Source organism: Balaenoptera physalus (assembly GCF_965194825.1).
Source record: "Balaenoptera physalus genome assembly, chromosome: 10".
Classification (NCBI taxonomy): Eukaryota; Metazoa; Chordata; class Mammalia; order Artiodactyla; family Balaenopteridae; genus Balaenoptera; species Balaenoptera physalus.
Window position 1 is genome coordinate 111,409,265 of NC_138889.1, and position 13,017 is coordinate 111,422,281.

The following is a 13,017-nucleotide window of genomic DNA, read 5'->3' on the forward strand; positions in this document are numbered from 1 at the left end:
GCCTCCTGGAAGAAGGGGTGTCCCTGCCCTAGGTGGTCGTTGCCCGTGGTGACGGGACAGGAGTGGGGACTCACAGGGAGGTCACTGACAGTGACCTTCTGTCCTGGATGCCGTGCACAACTCGCTCCCCTGGAGCGCCAGGTGGCGGTTACAAACTTCTGCCCAGAAGGGGAGAAATGGCTCTGTTCCATCATCTACGCGTTTACCATGAATCAAAGGGCGTTAGCTGCTCTTTTCTAAGCAATTTAGGCACCGTTCTGACTTCAAAAAAAAAAAGGACCAAAGAAAGATATTATTTAATGGCAACAAAATATTTAAACCAAGGCCACCAACCCACTGCTGAGCCCAAAAGGGCAGATGTGTCCCAGCACGAAGTGGGAAGAGCCCACGGCTCCCTCATCATCACCACTGGAAAGAAGACATGTTTTGGGGCAAAATCGTAGTCTTTATAGTCCCATTAGCACAGCAGGAACTCGCCTCCATGACCCATTTCCCATTATATATCTTCAAGCCACGGATTCCGAGTAAAATCCAGGCTCGTCAGTTCTCATCAACTGAGCAAAGTGGTTAATGGTGATTGTTAGACGTCCAGCCCAGTCTGGGGATTGAACTGGTTCATTTTCAAGGCATCAAGCCCGTCTGTATTAGTAATACCTAAGGAGAGGATTAGTCAAGTCGCCCATGGAAGCCAGGTCTAAATGAAAGACCTCTCTCAGCTCAATAAGATGTAAAAATTATTTCCAAATAAAAAGAATCGCAGTCACCTCAATGTTCAGTTCGAGTGGAGAGGGCTGTATTTAGGATGAGAAAGCATTTCTGTAACTTTGAAAAAGTTATAGCCAAAAAAAAAACTTTTTCCACCCTAAACCACCTGGCCAGCTGCCTCAAAGTTCCATGAGCCCCATGTTTATAAAATGGGATATTAGCCATAAAAAGGGATGAAGCAGTGATACACATTACAACACAGATGGACCTTGAAAACACAATGCTGAGTGAAAGAAGCCAGACACCAAAGACCACCTATTGTACGATTCCATCCCCATGAAATGTCCAGAAGAGGCCCGTCCACAGGGACAGAGAGTGGATGAGTGGCTGCCTAGGGGCCACGGGAGGGAGGAACAGGGAGTAACTCCCGGTGGGTACAGTTTTCCTTGGGGTGATGAAAAAGCTCTTAAGTACACAGAAGTGATGCTACCACATCCTGCATGTGCTGAAGGTCACTGAATGGTACACACTGATATGACTACGACGGTACATTTTGTGTAATACGTATTTTACCACAATTAAAAAAAATCAGGACCCTGGCTTTTCGCTCCACCATGTAACCCCACGGCCACTCTGGACCGGGTCGTTCACCCTCCACCGAGGATAGCAGGCCGGGTGAGGGCACCAGATGACGGCAAGGCAGCTCCCTCCCGGGAGATTCTTACCAAGATCTCCCCATTCCCAGGATCAGCACGAAGCCAGGACTGCCCCACAGCTGCTGCAACGAATGGCATCCACGTCTCTGCTGCCTCTCCCAAGCTGCCTTCGTGAACCGCCCACCTGGACGCATCGCTGCCTTAGCGATGCTGTTTGTTCTAAATGGAAGGAACGGGCTTCCCTGGTTGCGCAATGGTTGAGAGTCTGCCTGCCAATGCAGGGGACACGGGTTCGAGCCCTGGTCTGGGAGGATCCCACATGCCGCGGAGCAACTAGGCCCGTGAGCCACAACTACTGAGCCTGCGCGTCTGGAGCCTGTGCTCCGCAACGAGAGAGACCGCGACAGTGAGAGGCCCGCGCACCGCGATGAAGAGTGGCCCCCGCTTGCCGCAACTAGAGAAAGCCCTCGCACAGAAACGAAGACCCAACACAGCCAAAAATAAATAAATAAAATAAAGAATTATAAAAAATATATATATAAATGGAAGGAAGCCAGTGTGGACTGGCAAACTGAAACAGGGCCGCAGCTCCACACACAGACCCCGTCCCCGACGAGAGGGCTGAGCTCACGTCAACACACACACAGGATGTGCGGGAACGCGACGACGCGGCGTCTCCGGGGTTTGAGAAGTCCGCTTACCTGGAATGGGGTCTGGCTGTTGTAGTTCTTCAATTCCTTATTTCCCCCCCGAAAAAGCAGCACGCGGGCACAGCTGTCCTGCACAGAAGGAAGGAGAAATCTGTTTGTAAAGCGGTGGCACAGGCATCCTCTAATGAAGCCTGTTCGCAGGGCGATCTGACGAGAATTCAGAGAAATGAAAACGCAAGGTCAACAGGAGGGCATTTTTGTTCGTCGGAGGGGCCAGGAGGAGGGGTGGACAGGCCCTGGAGGCTGTCAGCTGAAGCTCAACTGCTGCAAATACTTTGGACAGCAGCTCAGCAGAATCTACAAAAATTTAAAGTCCATACATCCCACGGCCAGTGATTCCACTTTTTTAAGACCATCTACAGAGAGCTTTGCACGTGCGTATAAAATACATAATAATAGAAAGGCTGCAAGTAAAATACAAAAGGAAAAAAACGAAGAGGAAACCTGGAGATGGCAAAAATGTTCTAAAATAAAGGAAAGTGGGAATCATTCTGGAACATTCTTTTCTTTTTTTTTCCCCCAAACAAAGAACTTTTTATTGAAGTATAGTTGATTTACAATGTTTCAGACAAGTACAGCAAAGTGATTCAGTTATACATATATATGTATATCCTTTTTCAGATTCTTTTCCATTATAAGTTAATACAAGATATTGAATATAGTTCCCTGTGCTATACAGTAGGTCCTTGCTATCTATATTTTATATATAGTAGTCTATATATGTTCATCTCAAACTCCTAATTTGTCCTTCCTCCCCTCCTCTTTCCACTTTGGTAACCATAAGTTTGTTTTCTATGTCTGTGAGTCTCTTCCTGTTTTGTAAATAAGTTCATTTGTGTCATATTTTAGATTCCACATATAAGTGATATGATATTTGTCTTTCTCTGTCTGACTTACTTCACTTAGTATAATAATCTCTAGGTCCATCCGTGTTGCTGCAAATGGCATTATTTCATTCTTTTTATGGCTGAGTAAGAGTCCATTGTATATATGTACCACATCTTCTTTATCCATTCCTCTGTCAGTGGACACTTAGGTTGCTTCCATGTCTTGGCTATGGTCAATAGTGCTGCTGTGAACGTTGGGGTGCATGTATCTTTCTGAATAAAATACAGTTTGTCTGGATATATGCCCAGGAGTGGGATTGCTGGATCATATGGTAGTTCTATTTTTAGATTTTTGAGGAACCTCCATACTGTTCTCCATAGAACATTCTTTGCCGAGGCAGTGGTAGCAAAAACAAGAAGGCAGACCTATATAAACTGACAAGAAAAATATCCAAGAACGTCTAAGTAGAAAACGTGAGTCTTAGAACAATGATATAGCTTAATTTCACTTACATTTTAAAGCCAGTATTATAGAAAGCAAAGAATATGTCTGGAAAGATGTTACCAGTTAAGGGGCTTTACTTTCTCAGGAAGGATGATGGAGTAAATCTTTTGTTATTACTATTTTCTGTACTTACATTTTCTAACGTTTTTAAAAGGCAGCCAATAGTCATTTCTTGTGGATTTGTACAATGAAAATCAATCTATTCCTGTCCACTTAATGAGCATCTACTATTCGCCCGGAGAGACCAACTCTTTTGAAACTCCTGATGGGGAGGGTAGGGACAAATACCCCCAGATAAAAAGACACGCGGAAGGGAGTTCCCTGGTGGCATAGTTGTTAGGATTCCGGGCTCTCACTGTCGTGGCCTGGGTTCAATCCCTGGTCGGGGAACTGAGATCCTGTAAGCTTCGTGGTGCAGCCAAAAAAAAAGACAAGTGGAAGCACATGGCTACAGAAGCAGTGACGATATGAACACTTTGCCTAACAGATGCAGCTGGGCTGCTATGATGGGCAAATTACATTTTGGGAAGAGCGTCTGGATGGTCAAGTGCCCGCGGTGCCAGTGTCTCACGCAGCTGGGCCACTCCGACTTCCACAGGCCTCTGCACAGGGGCTCCAGTGCAAGGCGTGGTCAAACCCCAGCCCCGGGTCCATCTCCCTGGTCCACCTCCACCTACAGAGTCCAGAGCAGAGGCAACGGGTGTGGTCACCCGGGGCGGACATGCGGCAACTGAGTGATGAGTAAATGAAGCCACTGACCAGGGTCCCCCCAGCGGCCTGCTTACAGGGCCAGGCCAGCTGCCCCACCCCAGCCCGAGGGGACCCGCTGTCCTGGGAAGAGTAGGGCCGAGGCCAGGGCAGGAGGACTTGGAGAAAGGGCAGGCCTGAGACGAAAGCTGAAAATCCAGAGACAGAGGCGGGTGAGCGGTGCCCAGGGTGGGAGCCGGGGAGTGGTGTGCGGTGTTGAAAATGTTCTATTACTGACCGTGGGGAATGGTTACCCAGCCGTGTACACAGACTGAAAACACTGAACGGTGTATTTTAGATGTGCAAACTGTATGGTGTGTGAGTCATAGCTCACTAAAGGTGTCATGCATTAGAAAAGTAAGAAAGATACAGAGTCAGAGACCAAGAGACCACAGAGACTGAGGGAGACACAGAGATAGACAGAGACAGAGAGACCAAGAGAGACACAGAGACCAAGGGAGACACAGAGATAGACAGAGACACAGAGGCCAAGAGAGATACAGAGACCAAGGGAGACACAGAGAGAGACCAAGAGAGAGACAGAGACCAAGAGAGACACAGAGATAGACAGAGACCAAGGGAGACACAGAGATAGAGACAGAGAGAAAAAGAGAGACACAGACACCAAGGGAGACACAGAGATAGAGAGACAGAGAGACCAAGAGAGACACAGAGACAGAGACCAAGGGAGACACAGAGATAGAGACAGGGGAGCACGCCTGCCGAGAATGCTGGCAGGAAGATCACTCTCTGACCGCGAGGTCCAGCCAAGAGCACATCTGGGTCAGGCAAAGCACAGCTGGGGCGGCCCTGGTCCCTGTGACCTGGGCGAGGGCCCCCCTGGGGCCTCCACTGCACGATGATGACTTTAATGAGGAAACCACTTGCGCACGGAGCAAACAGGAGCCGAGGCAGAGGGACTCTTGTTCTCTGAGCCGCGGTCAGGGAGGCCTCGGACAGGGCGGGAGCTGCTCGCACACCCCGCGGCCAGGGGTGGGGCGGATCTGAGCTCTGCAGGGAAAGATTGACGTCGGGCTGCGGGGGTCCCGGGGCCTCAGCTGTACCCTTGGGTGGCTGTGAGGGTCACTGCAGACTTAGGGGCGACTGCTGCATGGGCCTGGAGGAGGCTGCCTTCGTGGACCGCTGTGGGCAAAGAGAGGGCCCGGGGACCACGTCGGGGTGGGTCCCCAAAGAGGGGCAGAGGGACATGGGGCTGTCAGGAGCGAGGACAGCCCCCGTGGGGTGGCGTGAAGAACACTTGAAGATAGAGGTTAGGCGAGAAAAAGACAGTGGGAGCAAACACTCGCCAGGAGCCCCGCTGTGTCCTGAAACAGCCATGAGTGTGTGAGTTCGTGCCCGGGTTCAGATGGTGGGCAGGACCTGCACCACAATATAGGGGTGGAAACTGCAGGGAAACCTGAGACTCTGTCTACACTGTTTGCACCTTTTCCATGAGCGTGCCTTCGTCCAGTGCTTTGAGTAACTAAAAGCATTTAAGAAAATTTAAAAAGATGTACTATGCTTGGCAAACACACCTTTCATATCTGGGGTACAGTGAAACCCAGGGTTTAAAAGAAGAGTCCCAGGCGTTACTTCAAGTGGACTGAAGGCCGGTGAAGACCGTGCCCGGGTCTTGTCATTTCATTCCAGTCTCAACTCCCGCTCGGCTGGTTCTGTAAATCAAGTTCTATTCAAACACAGACCCCTGAGTTTTCCAGTCCTGCCCCAGCCTCCCTACCCCTGGCTGGGTTTCCAGAACCTGCTCCAGCATCCCTTTCTCCCCTTGAATTACACCTGGCTGGATCTTGTTAATTACAACCCGAAGTAAATTAATTTAATTAATTAAAATGACCGTGTTATCATGCCTCAGCAAGCAACGTTTGCAATGAGAGAAAAAAAGCCGAGGATGTTTGAGAGAGTCCTGGCACAGAGGGCACACAGAGCCGGGAGATGGGTGGAACGTTGGCAGGTTACATTTGGGGTGTGGGCGTGCAGGTGAGAGAGAAGAAACAGTCAATTCCTGAGGCAGCAAGCAGGGGAGACCCCACCAGGGGCTCAGGGGACCTGAAGGCTGCCTGGGGGTCTCACCCTGAAACGAATTCACACTGGGCCTAAGTGTGCCCTGGCCCAACTCCAGGGCAGCCTGGGAGGACCAGCCAGCTGAGCATCCTCAGATGCCCAGAGCTACCTGGCCTATCAGGACCCCGAACAAGAGCCTGACTCGGCAACTCCTTGTAAACGCTCCCCAACGCTCAGCAAGGACTTCCACTGAAAATTCCCATCAGAAAGGAGGTTGGTTTCCTATGAAGCTAAGAATAAACCCTTCCCAGGCACTGCCAGGCACACTGTCCCGGGAGGAATGCAGCCAGGATCCCAGAAGACTCCTGCTCACCCACGGACGGACAACTCTGAGTCAATATTAACCAACCTGAAGGCACACACCCCCCCACTCTAATATTTACCAGACTTCAAAGGGAGAGCACGTCCCGGAGAGCGATTTCAAAACCGAAGGGCAAGTGGTTCACGGGGCTTCTAAACAATGACACTGTGTGTGTGTGTGTGTGTGTGTGTACACAGGCACGTGTGTGTGCACGTGGGCAAGGTGTGTGTGCACGCGCATCTCTGCGCACATGTGTGCACACGTGTGTGCATGTAAGTACAGGTATGTGTGTGCGTGTGTCTGTGTGCATGCACGGATGCTTTGCAGTTCAGAAAACACATCTACCTGCTCCTTGATTCCACCCTCACAGCATCCCCGCAAGGGGCTAGTAGGAGGCCCATTTCGCAGGTAAGGCAGCAGAGGCCAGGAAGGATTAAGTGAAAAACTGCGGCTTCAGAAAGGGAGGAAAAGGAGAAGTTGCGGCCCAGAGGCATTGCTAATGGAAGCCTAGCTCTTCCCTTGCACGGCCGCTAGCTGCCCGAGTTCCCTTGTGAGGGAGGTGTGTCTTCGGCCTTTTAAACAAGTCCATCAAGTACAGATACAATCTGTGTGTTTTGAGGGCCAAGGCATCAGGAAGAATATCCAATTATCTTCTGGGCACGACTTGCGGAGAAATGACCCTTAACAAACGCACCCTCCTCTCCTCCCCGAGCACCTCGAGGGTCGCCCTGTCCTGGTCAAGGCATGCAGCCCCTGGGGTCACCACCCCCTGCAGGAGCCCAGGTGCCATCGCTTTCATCTTATACATGAAGACGCAGGCCCCAAAAATGTATTCATGCATGCAAGCAACGAGTCGGTACTGAGTGTCGGCCATGCCGTGTACCATCCCAGCCCCTGGGGACACAGAGCACCACACAAACCATAAGAGACGGTCATGTGACGGAGGAAGTGAGGGCGGGTGGTCAGGGAAGGCCTCCCTGAGGCGGTGGCCTCCAAGCTGAGCCTCAGCCTCGAGGCAAGAGCCATGTGGCAAAGGGGGGAAGCGTTCCTGGCAGAGGAAGCAGCAAGTGCAAAGGCCCCGGGGCTGCAGGAAGCCGGGGCCAGCGGGCTGGAGAGGAGCTGGGGGTGGAGCGACAAGGGCCTTCTGGGTCACGGGGAACGCAGACTGACCCACGTGGCACAAAGCCACTCCAGTGTCCTGCAGAAAGTGAGGGAATAAAGACTGGGAGGCAGGAGACGGGTTGGGGAGGGGGGGGCGAATGCAGCGGTCCAGGGCAAGGATGCCAGTGGCCTGGGCCAGGCTGGGAGGGGACAGAAGGGAGCTGACCAGACCTGGGAGAGGGGTCGTGAGGACCAGGAAGGCCACCCAGACTTCAGGCTGGAGCCACGGAGAGTCGGGCACTCTGTACACAGGGGGAGGAGCCGTTATTGGAGCCACCCACGCTGTCGCCACGGGGATGTCGCCAGGGGGTGGACATCACCGCCAGGGGAGAGATGAGTCGGCACCTTGGGACCCAGCCGGCAGTGTTTTCTGGAAGGTACCTAAGGACACAGACAGGCCTGCCTGGGGTCACCGTGGGGAGAACTGGGGCAACGGAGTGGGCGGCACGGACGCCAAGAGAAGATGCCCCGGAGCGGCTGAGCTGCGTGGGGACAAGGCGGGACCGCGGCGATGCCACCCGCTGCCCCGAGCGAGAAGGGGTGGAGTCTGGCCGGAGTGTCCTGTAAGAGAACAGGGGCAGGAAGTGGAGGCCGCGAGTCCAGCAAGGTCTGGACGAGACCTGCGGTGCAGACGTGTTGAGAAGTGAAGGCGGACGCGCTCGTGCAGCCGAGGCAACACGCGGAGGAGACGGCGGCGCCTGCGCATGCGCACGCGGCCCAAAGATGGAGGAGGAAGGGCCAAGACAGGCGCTCTGAGCGTTTTGCCTCAAATTACCCAGGATGGGCCGGCTTCAACTCCGGATTTCCAAGTCCCCCCGCCCCCGGAGCTCTCATTCCCACTGCACCGAGGCCGTCATCGCGTAAGTATCACAGACGTGAACTACTCAGCACTCCAAATGATAAGTCAGGAACTCATTTCCTGTTTAAATGATCCCTTGAAAGGAGCCTGTCCAAGTAGGCATAAGCCCAAGAAGAGCCTAGATGCGTACGATCAGGAAAATTTTAAAGCGTAAAGAGCTGGGAAGTTGATGTCACCAGAGCGACGTTGGAACCTGGCTCCACAGACCAACCCTCCTTTGAAGGGTGGTGCCCCAAAGACCATGCAGCACACGCGCCGTGGCACGCACCTCCACCTGACTTGTGACCAGTGGAGCTCCATCCTCCCCCCAGTCGAGGGGTTACAGGAACGTGTCCCCAAAGCCTGGGGGAGGAGAAATACAGGGTGGGTTTCGAAGCCCAGCTTTGGCATTTACCAGCTAAGCTGCTTTGGCCCAAACCTGCATCTCCTGGCCTGTACGAGGGAATGACAACCTACAGTAGCCACCAAAGGCTCGTCGGGGGGATCTAAGGGGAAGGACCGTGGGGACGCCTTTCTACACGCCCTCAACGCCCAGGGGATGATTACCCTTGTGATGGCCCCCACGGAGGCCCCCATCAGCTACTACGATGACTGCTCTGTGGGATTCGGACAGGGCACAGAGGCACAAACAGAACACAGCCTGTCTCTTTACTTTGGCTCTCACTAGAATCAAGAGGCCTGCTCCAGAGAGGCAGGGTTTATTTTTCTATCTTCCAGACAAATTGGCCCGGCCTAGTAACCTTTGATATTTAATACTCCTTCCCTTCCTTCCTTATCCACGGTGGAAAAACAAACACCAGGCTGCGTCCCTCCCTCTGGGGCTCCTGGAAAGCCAGCAACAGACCAAGGGAGTTGGTAGATTAGATGCAATTTGTTGCTTACAATCAAAGCCCTAATTAGTTGATTTCATAAGAGAAGAAGAGAGAATATTCCGATCACCATGTGTTTTACTGGAAGTGTACAGATGAGGTCTGCCTAAAATTGATAGAACACACAATCAATCCATAAACTTGATGCTTTCATATTTAATGAGAAGCTTCGTAAGTCAAATTAACAGCAGTATGGGCAGTATCACCATCACCATCCTAATCACCACCTTCACCGTCAACATCACCATTACCACCATCATCATCATCACCATCATCATCACCATCATCACCATCATCACCATCATCATCACCATCATCACCATCATCACCATAGTCACCATCATCATCATCACTATCATCACCATCATCATCATCACCATCCTCATCATCATCATCACCATCATCACCATCATCACCATCATCACCATCAGCATCATCAGCATCATCACCATCATCACCATCATCACCATAGTCACCATCATCATCACCATAGTCACCATCATCATCATCACCATCATCACCATCATCATCACCATCCTCATCATCATCATCATCACCATCATCATCACCATCATCATCATCATCATCACCATCACCATCATCATCATCACCATCACCATCATCATCAACACCACCATCATCATCACCATCATCACCACCATCGCCATCATCATCATCACCATCATCATCACCATCATCATCATCATCATCATCATCATCATCACCATCACCATCATCATCAACACCACCATCATCACCATCATCATCACCATCACCATCATCATCATCAACACCACCATCATCATCACCATCATCACCATCACCATCATCACCATCATCATCATCATCATCACCACCATCACCATCATCATCACCACCATCATCATCATCACCACCATCATCACCATCATCATCATCACCATCCTCCTCCTCATCAACACCACCATCATCATCACCATCGTCACCATCACCATCATCACCATCATCACCATCATCATCATCATCATCACCACCATCACCATCATCATCACCACCATCATCACCATCATCATCATCACCATCCTCATCATCATCATCACCATCATCATCACCATCATCACCATCATCATCACCATCATCATCATCATCACCATCATCACCACCATAGTCACCATCATCATCATCACCATAGTCACCATCATCATCATCACCATCATCATCACCATCATTATCATCATCACCATCATCATCACCATCATCATCATCATCACCATCATCATCATCACCATAGTCACCATCATCATCATCACCATAGTCACCATCATCATCATCACCATCATCATCATCACCATCATCATCACCACCACCATCATCATCATCACCATCATCACCATTACAGCCACTCTTACTGAAAATCTGCCGTGTGCCAGGCATGCCATATGTTTGCTTTCTATTTTAAGCCTCTTAGCAACCCTGCGAGTTAGGTATAATTATCTCCATATTACAGAGGAGGGATTTTATGAAACCCAGACTGCCACGTCTCCCTGCATTGCAACTCTACCTTGAGGCTGCTTCTTAGTGCCTCTCCCTGACTCCCATCCTGACCCAAAGGCACTGTGTCCCCACACCTGGGACAGTCCACTTCTCAACATTACCCCCCAGAGTGCCCTGTATGGCACCCCTTTCTGCTTGAAGTTGCAGAGCGGTTTCTCTTGTTGGCCCTGAGCCTGGCCTCACACAGCCATACACATCCCATGTATGTAGAAAGAGAAAGTGGACACAGCGAGGACGCCAGCACACCGGTGACTTGGGGAGGACAGGGCTTCGGGTTAGGTACCATTGCCGGGTGCACCAGACAAAGGCTCAGGGACCTCCATCCCTCCCTCCATTCCTCTTGGACAGGTCATCACAAGGACGCTAGTGTGTACGGAGCTATGCACCTCTGAATCACACTGAGAGGCCAAATGGACCGGCTTCTCTTAGTACATCAGTGAGATGCCTCAACGGCTGGGGCGGGGCTGAGGGAAAAGATTAAAGGTCACACTAGCATCCCAGGGAGGGGCACGAGGGATTAATGAGGCTGGATCCCAGAACACTTGCTGACTCCCAACTGGACATGCTGTCCAGGGGCTATGGGGCCACCAAGCACCAGTCTGTGACCTTCTGTGATGGCCCCTGGGACACAATGCAAGGCAGGGTGTCCAAAACAGGAGATACCACCAAAGGCACGTCTACCCATGTTGTCACAGAGGGACAGATGGACAGCAGTAGGCTGGCCCCGAAGGTCCCAGGACCCTGGAGAGGGGACAGCTCTCACTCCCTGACGGGGCCTCCCTGGCATGCTAGGAGGAAGGCACTCAGCCCTGGAGCAGGGAGTCTGTCCTTACCTTACGTCTGGTGAGAGGACCGATGCAGCCTGCTATGCCCGGCCGGGCCTGGCAAACTGGGGCCCACAGGCTAACCTGGACTGAGCTTGAAAGGAGCCTGTTTTATAAATAAAGTTTTATAAATAAAGTTTTATTGGCCTGTTTATAAATAAAGTTTTATTGGCGCATAGCCACACATTATCATCTGTGGTTAAGTTCACACTGCAGTGGCAGAGTTGAGTAGCTCTGAAGAAGTCCACGTGGTCGAAAAGCCAGAATATCTACTAAGTGACTCTTTACAGAAAAAGTCTGCTGGACCCTCTAATCTAAGGCAGGAGTGGAGGGGTTTTCCTGAGAGCCCTGGGCAGCTCTGGGCCCCCCTGCCGTCATCAGCCGAGGGTGGGCACAGATCTGGAGGATGCAGAGTGACACCAGTCAAACCCAGCACCACGAATAACTCAGAATTCAGATTCCCGACACGTCCTGACCTTTTCTAATAGAAAGGTAACATGTTCAAAGACCATCTTGCCCACCATTATTTCAAGAGACAGAAAACATGGTTTTCTGGGTTTTGTTTTTTGGTTTTTTTTTCATGACAAAATATGCTTAAAATCAACTGGGGACAATTAAGGAATGTTTTTCCCCTCTAAGGCAATAATTAAGAAGCACACGTTGGCACAGATGTTTTACCAGCCAAAGCCAAGGCTCACGATGTGTGTTTTTCTAGTGCAGCTGAGCAAGATCTCTCCATGCTCATAAAGCCATTCCAACATCCAAATGCCTTGGAACACCTAGGGCCCCAGCTGCGTGCAAATCCCATCAGTATGCTTTCATTGAGGAGCTGGCCAGCAGCTCTCAGAATACTCCTTGGAGTCAAACTGAAATTCTTCCCCAACCACATCTGGCTGAGCTGCTCTCCTGTGCCAGGAGCAGGGGACACCCTGAAAGATGGTGGTTTACGCCCCTGAGAAGGTGGGCCCAAGTGGGGAGGGGATGCCCGTAGGGAAGACAGGTAAGGCCTAATAAAGACCTGATCCTGGGCAGTTCACCCTGGCTGTACTGCAAAGGGCTACAGAGTAAAAAGTACAACTAACTCTATCAGGGGTTCATCAAGGAAAGGCTTGACTGAGGGCAGGATATCTCAGTTGGGTTTTGAAGGATGCATAGGAGTTTTCTAGGGCAAAGAATCTAGGAGGGTTCAATAGCTAGAAGCAAAGTGGGATTACAGAGTGGCTGGACGGGCCTAGGATGGA

General features: G+C 51.1%; 1 protein-coding gene across 1 annotated transcript in view; it reads right to left on the bottom strand.

Moving 5' to 3' along the window:
• SHANK2 (SH3 and multiple ankyrin repeat domains 2) overlaps nucleotides 1-13,017 on the bottom strand; it is a 559,042-nt gene that overhangs the window by 392,866 nt on the left and 153,159 nt on the right. Inside the window, exon 10 of the mRNA XM_082476803.1 lies at nucleotides 2,063-2,140. Coding sequence (XP_082332929.1) covers nucleotides 2,063-2,140 — 78 coding nt within the window. The remainder of the gene's footprint in view (nucleotides 1-2,062; nucleotides 2,141-13,017) is intronic.